This window comes from Phyllobates terribilis, unplaced genomic scaffold (genome assembly GCF_046119375.1).
Source record: "Phyllobates terribilis strain yellow unplaced genomic scaffold, ASM4611937v1 Scaffold_1__5_contigs__length_1240528914, whole genome shotgun sequence".
Lineage (NCBI taxonomy): Eukaryota > Metazoa > Chordata > Amphibia > Anura > Dendrobatidae > Phyllobates > Phyllobates terribilis.
The window spans coordinates 51,808,354-51,829,247 of NW_027362761.1; the positions used below are offsets into that span (position 1 = coordinate 51,808,354).

The window sequence follows — 20,894 nt, forward strand, 5'->3', positions numbered from 1 at the left end:
AGACTCAAAGCAGCAGCTGTCCGATCGCCTCTGCTACATAGAGGCGATGAGCAGATCATCTCAATGTAGCAGAAATGCTCACTCGCTATGAGCGCCGACCACTGGGTGGCACTCATAGCAAGCAAGACATGACAACCACAGGGGTCTGCTGCAGACCCCGGTTATCATGCCCACTCATCGGTGACCCGCGATCACGTGATGTGGTTACAGATGGGCGGGGCTAATGCCGCGCTTTTTGGCGGTGCTGTTAAATGCCGCTGTCAGAGATTGACAGCGGCATTTAACTGGTTAACAGCCGCTGGTGGATCGCGATTCCACCAGCGGCTGTTGCGGGCACATGTCAGCTGTAAGAATCAGCTGACATGTGCCCGGTTCAATGCGGGCTAACCGCTGGAGCCCCCGCTGCCTTTCCGACATGGTGTGTACTATTACTGACCACGTCAGAAAGGGGTTAAAACTGGCTGCATGGGAGAGTGAAGCACATGGGACAGCCGTTTCATTCCTGTCTGCACTTCATCGGGTCATGGAGTGATAATGTCTTGAATAAAAACATTGGATTTTAATAACACCAGTAAATGCAACTATGTTTGTTCATTCTTCAATCAACCAGCAGGGCAAGTGGCTTGCAGATCCACAAACTGCCCACATCGATCACATCTGGGCTGTGTTGCATTCCTTCCTATTTACATTCTGGGGAAGGAGGTAAGGGATCATGTAGGCTGATATCCATATATAGGTGCATGAGTTGGTTGTTGGGGTTGAGGACGACTCCTCAGCTAGATAGCTGGGCATGTGGCCTGCCGATGCCCGGGATGCCCATAACTATAACATATGCATTCTACTACTTTTCCTCTCAGTTTCATTTAAGAGGATGAAGCTGAAGTAACTGGAAGCACATTCATACAGGTAGAAAAATGAGGTGCTGGTTTAGTTGGTGGGTGAACATTAGGAACTGCCAGATAATGTACCACCAGTGGTGGGGTGCTGGAAGTTCTTTCTCCTTCAACCATCATCTTCTTCCACTGAGGCTTGATAGTAAGAATCTCATCAGCTAAAGCTGCAGCTTCTACCACTGTCATTGGTTTCCTCTCACGTACCCATTCCCTGATTTCAGAGGGGCATTTCCCAAACAAATGCTCTTTTATAATGACCTATAGGACCTTATCCAGTGTTTAGGCCCCTCTCCCACCAGCCAGTGATGACATACTGTCACACTGTCACAGAATACTGGAGGTAGGGGGCCTAAGCTGACCCTAAGCTGGGGCCCTGACTAATCCCTCATCCTGGAGGTACTGTTAAAGGTACAGAGGTCCAGGCCGCCAGCGTAACCCCTACCTTCTGAGGATCCCTGCACCTAAGTAATCTAGTCCTGAGAAGGACCCCGATCACAACAATAGGGAACCAGAAATAATATGCCCACACACAGTATTTAGACGAACGAGACAGTACAAGGGAAAAACCAAAACCACCTTGCATACAACTTCTAAACAACTACAACAGAGGGAACACCAACGGGAAAGGAGATAAATGATAAAGCGAGGAAAGGGAAAACACACTTCCAAATACACTTATCTCAGCAACTCCAAACACCACGATCCGCTCTGTAAGTCTGAATGAAAAGCTTTCACCGACACCTCCCAAACAGACCTGCAGGAATATAAAGGAGTCTCACTAAAGAAGCATTGATTGCAGCTGGGCGAGGCTGGACCTCAGCTAGCCCAGAGAGAGAGAGAATTAACTCCTACACTGCCGAGAAAACACAAAGCACCAACAAGTCAGCTGCGAGAAGTCAGGCTGTGTACTCGTGACGATCTTCGTGGCAACACACCCGTGACACATACCTATGAAATTCTATGAGCATACATTTTAAAAGATCCTTCCGCATTACAGGCTAATGAGCAGAACTGAGTCCTGTAAGTGTCTGGATCTACTGCATATTGTTCTAGGATAATTTGCTTAATGTCCTCATACTCGCAGTTCCACTGAGGGGCCATAGCTCAATATACTTCCATAGCTCCACCCTCTAAGAGTCCCAACAGATGCTGGACCCACTCCATTTCTGGATGTTATGAAAGTGTACACACTCACACACGGGAAACGCCACATCTGCCAATTGGTCCCTGTACAAACTAGAAAAACCTAGCTGCACAACTAAAAACACAACCTTGGATCTAACTCCCTAAACGTTTTTCAGGGGTTTTCTTGTATCTCCTGAGGAAGAGGGGAGGCCGCAACACACTTTAAACAAGGGAAAAGGAAAGTATGAAGTAAGATATGAAAATCAGGATGAGAAGCTAAAACACATTCATATAGGGTAGAGAGGGAAAGCTAAGGAGAACTAAAATTAAAAGGAACCAGTATAACCTCCCAGAAACTTAACAGTGGTAAAAGGAAAATGTTCTGGGAGGGAAAGCAAACCGTCTCACTGCAGGAATACATCTGGAGTTTACCAAGCAAGGTAAACCCCTTAGCTGAAGGGCTGGAACTCCTGAAAACACATCCACCAAAAGGTATAGCTAGCAAGGAAGTGCAGTGAAGGGTGAACATATAAAACACCACCCAGAATGTGATAGGGCAAACCAAAACAGGAAAATGAGAAACACCTGAAGAGGAGCAAACCAAGAAAGGAAAACTAAGACAATAGAAACCATCAGCAATTGGACAGGGAAGAAAGCGCAAAAGCTTAGCAGACAGAGAAACCGACCATGCAGCAACAGGTCACCAAATCGAATTCCCAAACTGAGTTATGAACACTCGCATTTCCATTAACTGACTTTGGGTGATTCTTCCAGGAATTTGAACACCAATCTCCTTTGCAGTCTCATTGAATGGCTTAAAGTTCTTGTAGTATATTCTTGGAAATTCTCTCATGGTGGTTGTTGTGGTTAATGTCTGTCTGTGGCTTCTAGCTGCTTTCATGGCAAGCTGTCTTTCATGGGCTCCCTGAATGGCATCCCATTTATCCTTTATGGTAGATTCACCCCCAAGCAATGCCAACTCCTTCTCATACCACAAAACCTATTGACTAATCTGGGCATTTAGCTCTAGGTCCTGTCTTTCCTCTAATTAGTCTGGGAAATATGCTCTAGTGCTACCTTGATGGTTAGTTCCTTCCAAAACCTCAATTAGTTGATCCCCGGATAGTTCTTGGTAACTGACCTTTAATTCATTGGGCTTTGTTTGTAGGTTCACTACAGTCTAATTGTTAGAACCCTCCTGTTTGTTTTTTCCATCTTGTGTTTTGCGGTCACGTGACCACCTGTCTTTATATTCCAGCTCTGCCCTCCTGGCTGTGCTGGACTTCAGTGTTTGTCTGTTTTCTAGCCTGGTGCTTCGGTGCCTATCTCTGTCAGTTCGCTTGGTCCTTCTGGGACCTCTAGTACCTTTTGTCTGTTTGTCTTTTTGTGTTCTGCAACAACTTCTCTGTTTAGGAGGTGTCCCATTTTTGTTCCAGTGCTTAGTTGTTTTAGCAACCCCTCCCCTTATGCTATAGGTCTTCGTTCAGACTAGCCGAGGACTAAGGCGGGTCTATTCACTAGGAACAGGCAGCCCGCTACATCGTAGGGATTCAGCTCAGTCTTACTGTAGGGACAGCTTTCCCCTATCTTTCCTTAGTACATGTTGCAGATCATAACAGTAAGTCCAGCCCAAAAAACTAGGAAAGAAATTTGGGGATCAGTATGGTTTCCATCCAGGATTTGGCTCAACGCTTGCAGGGATTGTCTCTGAAGGTGGCTGAGCGCCAGCAACACGTGAGTAGCTGTTCTGAAGTGCATTTTGTCGAAACCCAAGGTAGGACTGCCTTATGATTTTTATGGTAAACAGCAAGATTTTTTAAAAAAATGCTTGTTTGTAATATTTTTGTTTGAGACCAAGGTCCTCTGGGAATGAATCACAGCACTTTGGTTTTATTATGTCACTTTTGCACAAAGAACCACAGAGGTGGGCCTTTTCTCTCCAACCTAATGATCCATGCTTAAGGTCTGTAGAAGAATTTTTTTCGGTTATGGGTCTATTATATGACGATCCTGATCGAACCTCATCTGCTGAGGCAGAACTCAGGCGTTTGAATCAGGGGTCAGGTGATATTGAAAATTATTACACACACTTTAGAAGATGGGCTTCAGAAGTCAAATGAAATGATACTGCTCTGAAATGTCTATTTCTTGCTGGTCTGAGTGAAAGGGTTAAAGATTTGATAATTGCATTCCCCGCACCTGAGACTCTGCAGGATGCCATGCAATTAGCTGTTCCTGTGGACAGGAGGCTGAGATTTTGACCGAATGAGGTAAAGACTCCTGTAATGCCAGGTCCTAGTCCCCAGAAAATCTACTCAGACGGCAGAGAACCGATGGAGGTTGGGGCGAAGTCGCTCTCCTCTCAGGTAAGAGACCGGAGGTTCGCCGAGGGATTGTGTGTTTATTGTGGTAAAGCTGACCATTTGATTAAGAATTGTGAGATTCATTTAAGTAAAGAAAAAAAAGAGGTCAGGTATGCCCGTATAGCTTGTTTATGCTCTGCAGGAGTATTTATTTCAGGGAGTACTACTTTGCAGGAAAATTTGATTGAATTTTAGGTATTTGTGGATTGTGGTTCAACACTTAATGTGATTGATAAAGGGTTTTTGGAAAAACTTAAATTGAGATCCAAACTTTTGTCATCACCTATTTCTGTGATTGCAATTGATAGCACTCCCTTGAAATGTATTATTCACAAGGTTGCTGCATTTCCCCTCACTATCAATGGAGTAAACCAGGAAATTTTGGACTTGGTTGTTTTAGATAATTTATCCTCTTTAGTCGTTCTAGGTTTGCCTTGGTTAAAACTTCACAATCCTTTACTGGACTGGTCTACTAATGTGATTAAGTCTTGGATTCCGAATTGCTATGATAAATGTTGTAATGGTCGCATTGCGGCTGTTGAAAAAGGGGAATTACCTGTAACTATTCAAGATTTTTGGAGGGTTTTTTTCGGAGGAGGAGTCGCAAGTTTTACCTCCTCATAGGGATTATGATTGCGCCATTGAGTTTGTTCCGGGAGCTACTCTTCCAAAGAGTCGCTTGTTTAATCTGACTATCCCTGAAAGAAAGGCCCTGGAGGAATACATACAGACTAGCCTGGCTGCTGGTCACATTAGACCTTCTAAGTCGCCTGTGGCAGTTGGATTTTTCTTTGCTAAAAAAAAGGACGGGGGTTTACGTCAATGTCTGGATTTTCGTGAAATTAATAAGATTACCGTACGCAATTCCTACCCATTGCCGTTAATACGTGACTTGTTTAACCAGTTGGTGGGGGCCAAGTGGTTCTTTAAAATTGATCTCCGGGGGGCATACAATTTGTTACGAGTGAAGGAGGGTGATGAATGGAAAACTGCTTTTAACCCTCTGGTAGGTCATTTTGAGAATCTGGTGATGCCTTTTGGTCTTACCAATGCACCTGTATTTTTTCAGAACCTTATTAATGACATCCAAAGACCTTTGATTGGTAAGAATGTGGTTGTGTATTTGGATGACATTTTGATTTACTCACCAGATCTAGAGTCCCATTGGCAGAGTGTACGTGAAGTTTTGCCGTTATTGATTGATAATTCACTCTTTGCTAAGCTTGAGAAATGTGAATTCGCTGTGCAGAAAATTAGTCTTTTGGGCTACATTGTCTCCAGCGAGGGCTTTGAGATGGATTCGATGAAGGTTCAGGCTATGCAGGAATGGCTTAGGCCTATTGGTTTTAAATCTATACAGAGATTTTTGGGTTTTGCCAATTATTACAGGAAATTCATTTAGAATTTTTCTATAATTGTTAAGCCTCTAACCAATCACACCAGGAAAGGTGCGAGTATGGTCCAGTGGACTACTGAGGCCATTGAAGCGTTTAAGTATCTCAAAGAGAGGTTCAGTTCTGCCCCTATCCTTATGCAGCCTGATGAGACCAAGCCTTTTTTGGTCGAGGTCGATGCTTCATCGGTGGGGGTCGGAGCAGTTTTTCTCAGGAGAACAGTGATGGAGTACATCCTTGTGCCTTCTTTTGAAATTTTTTTCGGAAACTGAACTGAATTATGATGTTGGAAATCGGGAGTTGCTGGCTATAAAACTCGCGTTTGATCATTGGCGTAATTATTTGAAAGGCGCTAGATTTCCTATTCAGGTGTTCACAGATCATAAGAATTTGATCTATCTGGATGCTGCCAAGCGCTTGAATGCCCGTCAAGCTAGGTGGGCACTTTTTTTTTCTCGGTTTCATTTTTCTGTTACCTATATCCCTGGTACTAGGAATGTTAAAGCCGATGCTTTATCTCGCAGCTTCTCTCCTATGGTCGGTGCTGAGGAGGAGGAGAGCATTTTACAGAAAGGAGTTGTGGTGGTGGCATTGGACTTCATTTTGGAGAATGGAATTCTGAAAGCTCAAGATGATGCTCCATCTAACACTCCCCATAGGAGGTTGTTCGTGCCTAGAACCTTTAGGAGAGATTTGTTTGTGTAGTGTCATGAGTCTCGGTTGGCAGGTCATCCAGGTATTTCGGAGACTAAGAGACTTATCAGTCGCAGTTTTTGGTGGCCTGGATTGCATAAGGTAGTCATCAAGTTGGTGCGTCAATGTACGGTGTGTGCTAGATCTAAGGCTTTATATACTCCTGCTGCGGGGTTGCTTTGCCCTCTGGAGGTTCCTAGTGTGCCTTGGACGCATCTCACAATGGATTTTATTACTGATCTTCCTGTGTCCGAGGGTTTTACTGTTATATGGGTGGTCATGGACTGTTTTAGTAAGATGTGTCATTTGTTTCTATTCATTAAGTAGCCCTGCGCCAAGACACTCGCCAAAGCGTTTGTTAAGGAGATTGTCAAGCTTCATGGTATTCCCACGGATATTGTTTCTGATAGAGGACCTCAGTTTGTGGCTCGCTTTTGGTGTGCTTTTTGTGACAGGTTGGGAGTCCATTTGTCATTTTCATCTGGGTATCATCCTGAGTCTAATGGACAGACTGAAAGAAAGAAACAGGATGTTAAACAGTTTTTTGCGTTGTTTTGTGGCAGACAATCAAGAAGTGTGGTCTGAATTTCTGGCTCTTGCAGAATTTGCTCTTAACAATCATACATCCTCCTCTGCTGGGTGTTCTCCTTTTTTTTGTTGTTCTGGGAGACATCTGTCTTTTGGTTCGTTCTCCAAATTGGGGTCGGCGGTGCCGGAGGAGGAGAATTTTTCCGGTGATTTGGAGAGCGTTTGGACTAATGTACGTTGCAACCTTCAAGAGTCTAACAAGAAGTCCAAGGAGGTTTTGTTTACTGTGGGTGACATGGTTTGTTTGTCCTCAAAGATCCTGCGGTTGAGCATTCCCTCTAAAAAACTGGGTCCTAAGTTTGTGGGTCCATTTAAAGTGCTTCAGGTTGTTAACCCGTCTGCGGTTAGGTTGTATGTCCCTACTTCCTGGAAGATTAATCCTGTGTTTCTTGTTTCATTGTTGAAAAGGGCTGATGTATCAGATAGGGATTCCACTGTCACAGTTCCTCCTGTGGTGGAAGACGGCGAATATGATGGCATAGAGGGAGATTACAGTATCTTGTCTCCTGGAAGGGTTTCAGTCCCGAAGATAACTCCTGGGTAAGGGCAGATGATGTCTCTGCTCCTAGGCTTGTTAGAGCTTTCCACAGGAGGTTTCCGGATAGGCCTGGGCCTGGAGGATCCTCATAAAAGAGGGGGTACTGTTAGAACCCTCCTGTTTGTTTTTTCCATCTTGTGTTTTGCGGTCACGTGACCACCTGTCTTTATATTCCAGCTCCGCCCTCCTGGCTGTGCTGGACTTCAGTGTTTGTCTGTTTTTCTAGCCAGGTGCTTCGGTGCCTTTCTCTGTCAGTTCTCTTGGTCCTTCTGGACCCTATAGTACCTTTTGTCTGTTTGTCTTTTTGTGTTCTGCAACAACTTCTCTGTTTTGGAGGTGTCCCATTTTTGTTCCAGTCCTTAGTATGCTATAGGTCTTCGTTCAGACTAGCAAAGGACTAAGGCGGGTCTGTTCGCTAGGAATAGGCAGCCCTCTCCATCGTAGGGATTCAGCTTAGTCTTACTGTAGGGACAGCTTTCCCCTATCTTTCCTTAGCACATGTTGTAGATCATAACACCAATTCCTGTATCCTGAGGTTCTGATTCCATTTGTTGCTGGGCCACAGTCCTACATTCCCACTGCACCTATCCCTCTGCTGCCAACCAGTTTGTGATGGGTGTGTGACAGAGCACACAGGGACAGCAGACCAGTGAATAATCACCCTTTATTGTGTCATTTGGAGAAAATTCCAACAAACATAGATGTAATTCCCTATAGTCTGTGACATGGCAACAGAAACGAATCCAGGGGCGCCACCAAGTAATCCGATGCCAAGAAAAAAAAACTCTGGTCTTAGAAAAATTCCTCAAATCCAGTGAGGTGGGCAAGCCAACAAAATGCCACGTGGCTGATGATCCCCAGTCTCTATTAGTCCACACAGTGGCATCAGGATTCTGGCCTCAACACATCAGATTCCAGCCCTTCCAAGACACAGCACCAATAACAATCCCCAAACATGTGTCTTTCCTTTTTTAGTTTCTTATTGGGATAAGCCCCCTGATTGGGTAGACATAATCACACCCCACCCCCTTAACCATAAGGTACATTTAATTCAAAGAGTGAAAAAAAGTCACTGAAGTCCTGTCTCTGGTCAGTCTGCAAAGTTGTGTATCAGAGAGGCCCCCTGAAGAGAGTAATAAAGACACACATGCCCCCCACCCCCCACCAGAAGCAGAACAGAAAATGCTAATGGAGGCCTAATTACATTTTGATTCATGGAGGCCTACTGGGGGTGACACTGTTACAGTTCTGACTCCTCGTTGACACTGGTTTGTCCTGCTAATAAACTCCTTGGATGTCTTGTGGACTTGACCAATACAATATCTATCAACTGCCTTACATCACTGTCTGACCTCCTGGACTTGAACTTGGCTATACCCTAGCTATTGACATTTTTGTAATTTTGTCATTGTGCCTCTCTGTCTGGTTCTGAACTAACTGCTCATTCCTTCATTCACACCACTGGAAAGTAGCTAGTACATGGACTTAATCCATGGGCGACTGCAATAGATGCCTGTATAAGAGTGAAAAGGAGAACCTCAGGGAGCTTGTAGGATCTACTAACATTGCAACCTGCACACTTGTATACTCTACTGCCTGTTCCCTTGGCCCAAGTACTCTATCGACACCACAAACCAAAGCTTTACAACACACTATTGACTAATAAAGACAAATGTCTGTAGTTGGGAATATAACGTGTGTTGATACATTTACCAAGATATCCTTGCTTCATTAAGAAGTGAAATAAAGCAGCAGAGGGCAGTAATGCATTATTCATAAGTAAACACAATAAAAAATACATCAATCCAAGGACTATTTCATTAACATAGCAGCTTTAGATTGCAATGTTTATATCTCTTAACTTGTATTTTAGGCTAGATTCCATGGGAATATATGAAAACAAAAAGCCCCATGTATAACACAAATGAACCTATAGTGCAACAGTCAGGCACCCAGATTCATTATAAATCACTCCACAGGGACATGAACAAAAAAGGAGAAACTGGAGTCAACGATATGAAAAAAATGCAATTATTTTTATTAGACAAAAATAGTGGTAAAATAGAAAATCAGAAAAATCAATAAAAAACAGGACAAAAAAATGAGGGAATACAAAACCCTCCTGCATAAATATGTAAAGTGCTAAATGCTTGACGATCCTCAAAAAATAGCAGCATATCATGTTTTTAGTGATTAGTCAAAACCAAGCAGATGGGCACACATATATGTAGACACAGGTGAAGATGATAAAGAACACCTTGCTATCCGGTTATAAACATATAGGCATATATGATCTAGTGTATCGAGCAAGTAAACAAGTGTTTTAACCCATGTCTTACCTAAATAGATGCAGGGGGGACAAGAAGGTACCAAGGGGAAAGACCAGGTCCCCAAAAAGCCCCGACACGCATTTCGCGTTGAACACTGTGCTTTATCAAGGGGAAATACCTTGCCCCACCACAGGTAAAGGACATTAATATAGGCTGGATCAAGCAATCACGTGGTGCACCACGTGATCACAGGTCCAAAACCATAAGATTTGTTCTGCGGCGCACGCCCACCCAGGCTGCCGCGTTACAGAGGAACACCCACAGCCATCATGGTGAGCGCCAGGATGGGCACAGGCACCTGGCGATGCACCATGCATGTGGAAATGCCGGGGGCGCGCAAGGAGAACATCAGGAGACTGGAGAGGTGCACGCACAGCAGAGGGGAGAAGTAGAAAAAGGGGCAGTAGAGGAGAAGAAGAGGTAAGAGAAGTCAAAGCTGAAAGTTGGCAATAAGTATCCACAAAAAACAAATCCAAACACGGCCATACAGTAAAGAGATACAACAGTTGGTAATATCACTGCAAGTACATGTTATAATCAATCATTTATTTATCAAATCTCTTGCATAGTTCGGCCGAAACTTGAAAGTGGAACCAATAAATCCTGCAGAAACATCCATTCTCCCAAAGAAAACAGTCCAAAAGAGATGACCAAGGGTGGCGATGGCTGGTGGACACAGGCACAGGAGAATAAGAACAGGAACAAGCTTGTGATCACAGAAATGAAAAACAGTGAAAGTAAGAGCAAAAAACTAAAATGAAAATTGCTAATTTTTTATCCTGTTTATCAATTTCTCTGATTTTCTATTTTACCTCCATATTTGTCTAATAAAAATCATTGCATTTTTTTCATATCGTTGACTCCAGTTTCTCCTTTTTTGACCATGGGAATATAGTAGTGTGGCAGAGAATGACATCAAAGACAATAAGGCAGCAAAAACAGTGCTTCTTTTGATGTGATTTGAAATACACTCAGCTGTTGGAAATATTGCCCAAAATGTTTATGTTGAAATGTGTAGTTAATAAGATTGTAGTCAGGGGATGTTTTAAATACCATTTACTATCATTATACATCTGGATTTGCTGTAAAATACTGCAGCAGAGAGTACCTTTTGTGGTGATGGTGAACTCAGTCCTTGCCATTGGGTTTATAGCTTAGATTTGTAACATAATGTTAACACAATGTTATTTTGAGAATTTTACATCTTGATAAAAAAAGAATGAAATATGTTAGCTAGTGATGAGCGAGCAGTAAACTGCTCGAGTGCTCGGTACTCAAATCGAGCAGGTCGGACACTCGGATCTGCTCGACTCGAGTACCGAGCATAATGTAAGTCAATGAAGGACTCTAGTATTTTTCCGGGAGACCATCACCATCAGGCGGACGATGAGAGAGAGGGAGAGATCTCTATTAGCAAAGAGGTAGCTCATTTCATTCTGAATCAACTGAGCCACTCTGCACTGAAGCAGGGAATTCCCCTGCTGGGAGAGTAGGGACTCCTCTGTCAGCTGGACTCTTTGTGAGTTGAAGAGGTCTTGGTGCGTGGTCTCTCTCTCCCTGTAAGAAGCTCACTTGAATAATCTAAGCTGCACAACGCACTGTGTGCAAGTGGGTAAATAGCTGGCTGAGTGATAGAAAGCAGAGGGTGGTTATCAATGGAGTAAGCTCAGGGTGTGTCAGGGTTACTAGCGGGGTGCCTCAAGGGTCTGTCTTGGGCCCTATATTATTTAATATATTTTTTAATGATCTAGTGGAAGGGTTGCATAGTAAAATAGCAATATTTGCAGATGATACTAAACTTTGTAAAGTAGTTAATACAGATGAGGATAAGGCACAGCTACAGGAGGATTTAGATAAATTGGGGAGTTGGGCCAAAAAATGGCAAATGGGGTTCAATGCCGATAAATGTAAGGTCATGCACATGGGAAAGAAAAACAGCAGTCACCCATACATATTAAATGGGAAACCGTTGGGGAAATCAGACATGGAGAAGGACCTGGGCGTATTGCTTAATAGCAAATTAAATTGGAGTGCTCAGTGTCAAGCAGCAGCTGCGAAGGCAAATAGAGTCATGGCATGCATCAGAAGAGGAATAGGGGCATATGATGAGAACATTATTCTTCCTCTGTATAAAGCGCTGGTAAGGCCGCACTTAGAATATTGTGCACAGTTCTGGGCTCCGGTGCTCAGGAAAGACATATTGGAGCTAGAGAGGGTACAAAGGAGGGCGACTAAGGTAATAAAGGGAATGGAGGGACTAGAATACCCAGAGAGGTTGTCAAAATTAGGCCTATTTACGTTGGAAAAGAGAAGGCTTAGGGGAGACCTCATAAACATGTATAAATATATCAGGGGGCAGTACAGAGATCTCTCCCATGACCTGTTTATACCAAGGATGGTGACAAAGACGAGGGGGCACACTATGCATCTGGAGGAAAGGAGGTTCCTGCACCAGCATAGAAGGGGATTCTTTACGGTCAGAGCCGTGAGACTCTGGAACTCTCTGGGAGAGGAAGTGGTGATGTCCAACTCACTTAATGAGTTCAAGAGAGGCCTGGACGCCTTTCTTGAGAACAATAAAATTACTTCTTATGCTTAGTTAATTAATCCAGGGATTTAATCTGACTGCCAGATTGGTGTCGGGAAGTGAATTTTTCCTCAATGATGTAAATTGGCCTATGCCGCATGGTTTTTTTTTGCCTTCCCCTGGATCAACGCTGCGGAATAGCTGCAGTGCACAAGAAATAGGCTGAACTGGATGGACGCTTGTCTTTTTTCGGCCTTATAAACTATGTATCCATCCATCCATATCCATCCGTATTCTTCCTTCCATATCTATCCATATCCATCCCTCCATATGCATCCATCCATTCATATCCATCCATCTACCCTATATATAGGGGAAAGCTATTGCTTTGGCGTGCGGCAGGGCTTGGAAAGGAAAGAGTGACATTTGGAACGCACACTTTGATGGAATGGTCTGCGGGTGTCATGTCGTGTTTGGGGAGCCCCCGATGTGCTTAAACAGTGGAAAACCCCGACAAGCTACCCCATTTTGGAAACTACACCCCTCAAGGATTTTATCTAGGGGTATAGTGAGCATTTTGAACTCACTGGTACTACACAGAATTTGATAACATTCGATCATCATACTGAAAATGTTCATTTTTTTAACGAAAATGTAGTTTTAGTCCCAAATTTGTAATTTTTGTAATGAATAATAGAAGAAAACGAACCCCATAATTTATTATGCTATTTCTCCCGAACACGATGATGGTCTATATGTCAACAGAAATTACTGTTAGGCCACACGTCAGGGCTGATAACAAAGGAGCATTATTTAGCTTTTGGAGCATAGATTTTGTTAGAACAGTTTGTGGGCGACATTTGTGGAGCCCTTAAGGTGCCAGAACAGCATAAAAACCCCAAAAGTGACAACATTGTATAAATTACACATCTCAATGAATTTATCTACTGCTGCAGTGACTATAATGTAACATCCACTCCAGGCTTTATTCTGGAGAATTCCAAATATGGCAGTTTAGTGCCCCATACATTGTGCCCCCATAAAGTGTAGTGTCCCCATACATTTCACTTAGTTACACACCCCGTAAATCAAGTGCTCTCCCCACTACAATAAATCACTTTTTATTCACTTTTTTGTCAGTCAGTATGATGAAAAAGCGTAATTTTTGGCGTGTTTTTACATTTTTTTTTTACGGTATTTGCCAAACGGACTAAATAACATGAGAGTTTTATAGAGCGGGTCGTACTGGATGCGATGATACCAATTATGTGTACTTTTTTTCATGAATTTTTGTTTTATCACAAACACTGCATTTTGAGCGGCGAAACAGATTTTAGTGATTTGAGTGCACTTTTTGTGTTTTTTTTAACTTTTTTACATACTTTATTTAACTTTTTGTTACTTTTTCACCAAGTCCCACTGTGGGACATGTGTGCTTGTCACTTTGATTGTTGGTTTCATACATTCAGCACCGCTGTACTGCAGTGTATGAGACCTGTCAGTGAGTCATGTCTCAGTCACTGACTCTGCCTGTTGACTCACTGACTCCAGTTTATTGCTGGATCTCACAGGCCACTGTACCCTGTGATCATCACATGATCTCAGGGTACCATGGTAACCATCTGGACCCGCGATTCTCATCGCGGGGGACCGATGGTTGCTAAGGGGGTCTTGAAACCCCCTGGTAAGCACTTAAATGCTGCTGTCACAATTGACAGTGGTATTTAAGGGGTTAATCGGCCCCAATCAGCATCGAGACTGGCTGTGGCCAATACTGCAGGGTGTCAGATTTCACACACAGCTGACACCTGCAGGAATCGCCACCGCGCTATTTACTTATTCCACAGTAACGCATTTTAACGGCACAGTGGAATAAGTACCGTTAATGACCGCCGTAAAAATTCGTTACGGAGGTCGTTAAGGGGTTAAAAATCAAAAAATGACAAAAAAAAAGTACAGAGACAACATTTTAATTCAGTGACATATTCTTCATTACTTCTTAAATCATCAAAAATGATGCAACAGCAAATATACTTTTGATTTAGAAAATTTAATTTAGAAGTAGCTGCAAAAGAGATTCACAGAGACGCTGGCAGAGGCAGATGTGTATCTAGCAGGAGATCGCAATTACAAGGTTTCGGAGAGCATTCTGGTTTCTCAAGAAATAATGAGGCATATATATGTCATTGAACTGTGAAGCACTGCCTCTTTGCCTTTTTTCATTCACATTCGTATATATGGGGTTAGAGTGGATCCCTTGTTGCAAGTTGAAGCTGCAAACAAAACCACTCAGTCATTGTTGATTTTTCTTTTGTGGGTGCTCTCCCACAGTGGGAGGTATGTTTATAGTATTGTATGTACAAATTTGTGGCTATCCCATAGGTCCCTGTTTTTCATCCATTCTGTATATATTATGGTAGGATTTTCAGTATGTATATTCTGATTGTAACCCATTTCTTACCTGCATCAGCTGGTACGGTTGATTCATTGACGACATTTTGATCATTTTGGCTTGGTGATGTGTGGACAATACCAGCCTATCTTTAATATTTCAAGCACAACTCAAGGGATTTTTTTTATTTTATCGGTGGAGTAATGTCACTAATCTAAGAAACCTGCTCCTAGTATTATACTCACCAGCCGTGGTATTCATTTGTTTCCAGTGCCTCTCTGGTCATCTCCTGAAGATTGTGACCTGCCAAATCACTCCAGTGTTTGCTGGGTGAGGTAGAATGTGGCCAGAAGGAGGTTCACATAGGCTTACATTGAGAGCTTATGACAGTTACCTCTAAATTCTGGTCACTTAGAAGTTGTGGTCACAAGATGGTGGGGAGAAACCAAAGCAGTGCAAGGAAAAACTGAAGACAACGGCTGCTGAGTGTAATACTAGGCTCAGAGAACTTAGATTAGTGGCACCACTCCAGCAGTGAAATACAAAAAAACACTGGAGTGCTGCTTTAAATAATAATATGAATTTAAAGTTTTCATTTAGTCAGGAAAAAAAGTTAGCACTTTTCTTCATTTAATTTTGGAAAGTGTGGCGAGGGTGGTGCTTTGACCAGCATGTATAGAAAACCAATTGCTGGAAATACTATTTCAGTTGCCTCTAGCAATCATCCAAAATACACTATTAAAAGCATCCCTGTTGGGGAGTAAACTCGAACATTTAGATCTTGCTCTTGTGCTATTAATTTTACTTGAGAAAAATAAATCATTTGTGATAGATTGACTGCATGACACTATAAACTCTGAATGCTAAAAAGGGTTAAGAATATTACATTTTGTAAGGATTGCTACATAAAAAACATAATAGAAAAATACAATCTCAAATATCACATTTGCTACTAGCTATTCTTGTGAATTTCCTTAAATAGTTAATATAATGAAAAAAGCTATTTAAAATCAGGATGATAAAATTAAGGACAGGGCTTTACCTTGGGGACATTGTTATCTACTTCAGCTTTCAACATGAATAAATTGTGTTCTGAAACATGGTTAACATGTCTTTTTAAATGCGGTGATCGGAAATGTAAGATTTGCGCCTATATAAACATGGTGAGGACCATTACGGCCACTAGTAATAACTGTACAAATAATATAGAATCTTTTATAAATTGTAATATTACAGATGTGGTTTATGTGTTAGAATGCACCCAATGTGATCTGTAATATATAGGGTGCACTTACCCACAAGATGAGGCTTACGATCATAGAAGATTTTTCTGCTATATATACGAGGGGCGATCCAAAAGTAATGATAATCAATACTAAACACAATGAATATAGTCAAAATTATTATTTTTTTCTACATAGTCTCCTAACAAGTCTATACATTTAGTCCATCTCTTTTCTAAACTTAGAATTTCCTTCGAAAAAAATTCTTGATCTTGACCCTCAAAAAAATCCCCAACAGCGGTTATCACATCGCTATTGTCGTCAAATCTCTTGCCCCAGAGGTGTTCCTTGAGCCGAGGAAAGAGAAAGAAGTCACTGGGGGCTAGATCTGGCGAATATGGGGAGTGTTCCACCAGCTCAAAGCCCGCTTCTTGAATGGTAGCCATGGCAACTGCAGCTTTGTGAGCCGGCGCGTTATCTCGGTGAAACAGCACTCCAGCCCGGAGTTTGCCGCGCCTTTTCTCCTTGATAGCCTCCCGCAATCTTCTTATTTGTTCTGCGTAGTAGGAGCCCGTAATAGTGGCTCCCTTCTCCAAATAGTCCACCATAATAATTCCTTCAGCGTCCCAAAAAATTGACGCCATAACCTTCGCTGCTGAGCTTGACACTTTGAATTTCTTTGGCGTCGGTTCGTTGGCTCGTTTCCATGTCATCGATTGTTGTTTCGTTTTGGGATCAAAGTGGTGGATCCAGGTCTCGTCCATGGTCAAAAAACGTGACAAAAAATTCTCCTTGTCTGCTTGGAACTTTTCGAGATTTGCTATTGAAATGTCAACTCGTTTCTTCTTTTGCTCGTCGGTTAACATTTTTGGCACCCAATGCGCCGAGACGTTTCTCATATGCAATTCTTTTGCAAGGATTCTTTGAATACTGCCATATGAGATCCCTGTGACCTCAGCTACATGCCTGATAGTCACTCTTCGATCGGCCAATACAACTTCTTCAACTTTTATCACGTTTTCTTCATTGAGTGACGTGGATGGGCGTCCTTCACGATGTTCATCTTCCGTTGATGTTCTTCCCTGCTTAAATTCCTTGGCCCAGCGTGCAACTGTGGAATATGGAGGAGAAGAGTCCCCCAATGTTTCCACCAAGTCGCTGTGTATGTCTTTGGTAGTCATTACTTTTCAAGCAGAGGTATTTGATGACAGCTCTGAGCTCGTTTTTTTCCATTTTGATGTTCACTCCTCGGCAGTTCCTGTTCAAATGAATGTAGCTCCCGGGAATCGTGGCCTATTTAAGTGATTTTTTTTCCTGGACTAGTGGGTACCTAAGAGAGAAGAAAACATTTTATTTTAATTTTTGTGTGCAATAGAAATAACAGATTATCATTACTTTTGGATCGCCCCTCGTAAACCTATGGGAAAGAATTTATCTGTGGCCTTACAACATTTTGTATATCAACAAGAGGGTAGTTTAAATTGTCCTGTGATCAGATATATCGAGAGGGTTAATGGGAATCTGTCTGTACAGAATGACTGTTCAAATCGGTACAGGCACTCGGTGCAACCTGCAACTGGCCGCTGTATTTGGTTGGCGTGTGCTGGTTTAACATTGGACTACTACAACATAGAAATGTGTAAAAAAAAAAAAAAAAACATTTTTAGCATAACCCAAACTTTGTGAGGTAGACAGGTGATTTTAAATTTCTAAACTCAGGATTTGTGATTTGTATTTAAAAGGAAAATATATGGCTTCCCTGCCTGTAGCACACAAGTCTAAATTTCTGGATTCTTCTTTACTATGAAAATTAGAACACAGGATATTAAATTACCCTCCTTGTTTTGCAATTGCAGCATGTGAAGATTAAGCAAATATTGGCATTAACCCCTTTACCCCCGAGGGTGGTTTGCACTTTAATGACCAGGCCAATTTTTACAATTCTGACCACTGTCACTTTATGACAGTGACTCTGGAACGCTTCAATGGATCCCCCTGATTCTGAGATTGTTTTTTCGTGACATATTGTACTTCATGATAGTGGTAAAATTTCTTCGATATCACTTGCGTTTATTTGTGAAAATTTTGAAGATTTTGTCACACAAAATAGTTAATAGATAACATTTCCCACATGTCTACTTAACATCAGCACAATTTTGGAACCAAATTTTAATATTATTATTATTATTTCTCATTTTTCCAACAAAATTTACAAAACCATTTTTTTAGGGACCACATCACATTTGAAGTCACTTTGAGGGGTCTTTATGACAGAAAATAAGTGACACCATTCTAAAAACTGAACCCCTCAAGGTGCTCAAAACCACATTAAAGAACTTTATTAACCCTTCAGGTGCTTCACAGAAATTTTTGGAATGTGGAAGAAAAAAATTTCACATTTAACTTTTTTCCCAAAAATGTTACTTTGGACCCAATTTTTTTTATTTTCGCAAGTGTAACAGGAAAAATGGACCCCAAAATTTGTTCTGCAATTTCCCCTGAGCATGCAGATACCCCATATGTGGGGAAAACACTGTTTAGGCGCACGGCAGGGCTCGGAAGGGAAGGAGCGCCATTTGACTTTTTGATTGTAAAATTTGCTTGCGTTTGGAGAGCCCCTGATGTGCCTAAACAGTGGAAAGCCCCCACAAGTGACACCATTTTGGAAACTAGACCCCTCAGTGAACTTATCTAGATGTGTGGTGAGCACCTTGAACCCCAAAGTGCTTTACAGAAGTTTATAACATGGAGCCGTGAAAATAAAAAAATCAAACTTTTTCCACAAAAATGATGAACTGTTGTGCAATTTCTACTGAGTACGCCAATACCCCATATGTGGGGAAAATACAGTGTTTGGGCGCACGGCAGAGTTCAGAAGGGAAGGAGCACTGTGTGACTTTTTGAACGCAAAATTGGCTGGAATTGAGAGCGGACGCCATGTCGCGTTTGGAGAGCCCCTGATGTGCCTAAATAGTGGAAACCCTCCCACAAGTGACCCCATTTTGGAAACTATGCCCCTCAAGGATTTTATCAAGGAGTATAGTGAACATTTTGAACCCAGAGGTACGAGACAGAATTTGATAACATTAGGTCATCATATTGAATAAGTTGTCATTAGTCTTGAACGCAAGTGCTCGCTACTTGAGTTTGCATCGGGTACTCGGGTATGCACCATGTATCACGCATGCTCGAGTGACATGCTCGAGTCCCCGCTTGCATGTTTCACGGTTATTATACACCCAAAAAAAAACATGCAGGGATCGCTCGTGCATGGCAGGCAATCCCAGCAAGGTTTTTTGGCCATGAAGCATATGGGGCGGAGACTCAAGCATGTCACTCAAGCACCGACGATATTCAGTGCATACGCGAGCACCCGATGCAAACTCAAGTAGCGAGCACTTGCGCTATACACTTGTCGCCATATAGTCATCTTTTTTTTTTTACTTTTGAAAAAAATCCCAACCCTAATTTAAACCCAACCCTAGCCCAACCCTAACCCTAGCCCAACCCTAACCCCAACCCCAACCCTAACCCTAGCCCAACCCTAACCCCAACCCTAACCCTTACCCCAACCCGAGCCCCACCCTAACCCTAGCCCATCCCTAACCCTAACCCCACCCTAACCCCAGCCCCCAACCCTAGCCCAACCCTAATCCCAACCCCTAACCCTAACCCTAGCCCAACCCTAACCCTAGCACAACCCTAACCCTTGAGTTCCTCGTGCGGTATAAGTGATTAGACGACTTTATTCTTCGGTTGGTGCGATTACAGCGATACCAGAATCATAACGGGTTTTTATGATTGACAGCTGTTACACAGCGGTAAAATTGATAAGGTAGCTTTATTCTTCTGGTCAGTACGTTTACAGTGGTACCACATTTATATAGTTTTTCATTGTTTTGGTGCCCTTACACAATAAAAGCTATTTTATAGAAAAAAATATTTTTTTGCCTCACTTTATTTTGAGAGCTATAACTTTTTTATCTTTCGGCTGATGGAGTTGTATGGTGGCTTGTTTTTTGTGGGACAAGATGACATTTTCAGCGGAACCATTTTTATTTATATTCGTCTTTTTGATCACATGTTATTCCATTTTTTGTTTGGCGGTATGATAATAAAGAATTGTTTTCTTCTTCGTTTTTTTTTATTTTTTACCGTGTTCACTAAAGGGGTTAACTAGTGGGACAGTTTTATAGATCAGGTCGTTCTGGATGCGGCAATACCAAATATGTCTACTTTTATTGTTTTGTTTTGTTTTTTTTCATAATAATATTTATTGATGGGTACATTATATTTTTATTTTTGGTGGATTAATTTTTTTACTTTTTTTAATATTTTTACACATTTGTTTTTATTTTTTTAAATTTTTTAACACTTTTTGGACTTTTATTCTGTGTCCCACTATGGGACTTTCACTTTTTTTATTCTGATCGCCTGCATAGCATAGGGATGGAGCACCATCCCTGTGCTATACAGGCTGTCAGCACTGCAGATGCAGAAGATACTTTGGTCATGCAGTGCGCATGACCAAAATATCTTCCTGCTGTCTGGTGACCCGGATGTTGTCATGACGACATCGGGTCGTCATGGCAACATCCGGGAAGCCGCGGCAGACAGCGCTGGAGGCTGGGAGAGGAGCTGAGTATTGCAATTACCTCCCCTTGCCCCTGCAATGCTGCGATCAACTTCGATCGCAGCATTGAGGGGGTTAATGTTCCGGGACCGCTCCCAGCACATAGCACTGGGTGTCAGCTGTGACTATCAGCTGACACCCAGCGGCGATCGCCCCGCACCGCTTGTGTGTGGGCGCGATCACCATATGACCTAA

The 20,894-nt window shown here is 42.3% G+C and overlaps 1 protein-coding gene across 1 annotated transcript in view; it reads right to left on the reverse strand.

The window, feature by feature from the left end:
- Positions 1-15,795: 15,795 nt before the first annotated feature.
- LOC141254032 (histone-lysine N-methyltransferase SETMAR-like) overlaps positions 15,796-20,894 on the reverse strand; it is an 80,918-nt gene continuing 75,819 nt past the window's right edge. The window contains exons 2-4 of the mRNA XM_073671023.1: positions 16,344-17,396; positions 15,886-15,935; positions 15,796-15,816 (exon numbers count right to left, since the gene is read on the reverse strand). Of these exons, the coding sequence (XP_073527124.1) occupies positions 15,796-15,816; positions 15,886-15,935; positions 16,344-17,247 (975 nt within the window). The 5' untranslated portion in view covers positions 17,248-17,396. The remainder of the gene's footprint in view (positions 15,817-15,885; positions 15,936-16,343; positions 17,397-20,894) is intronic.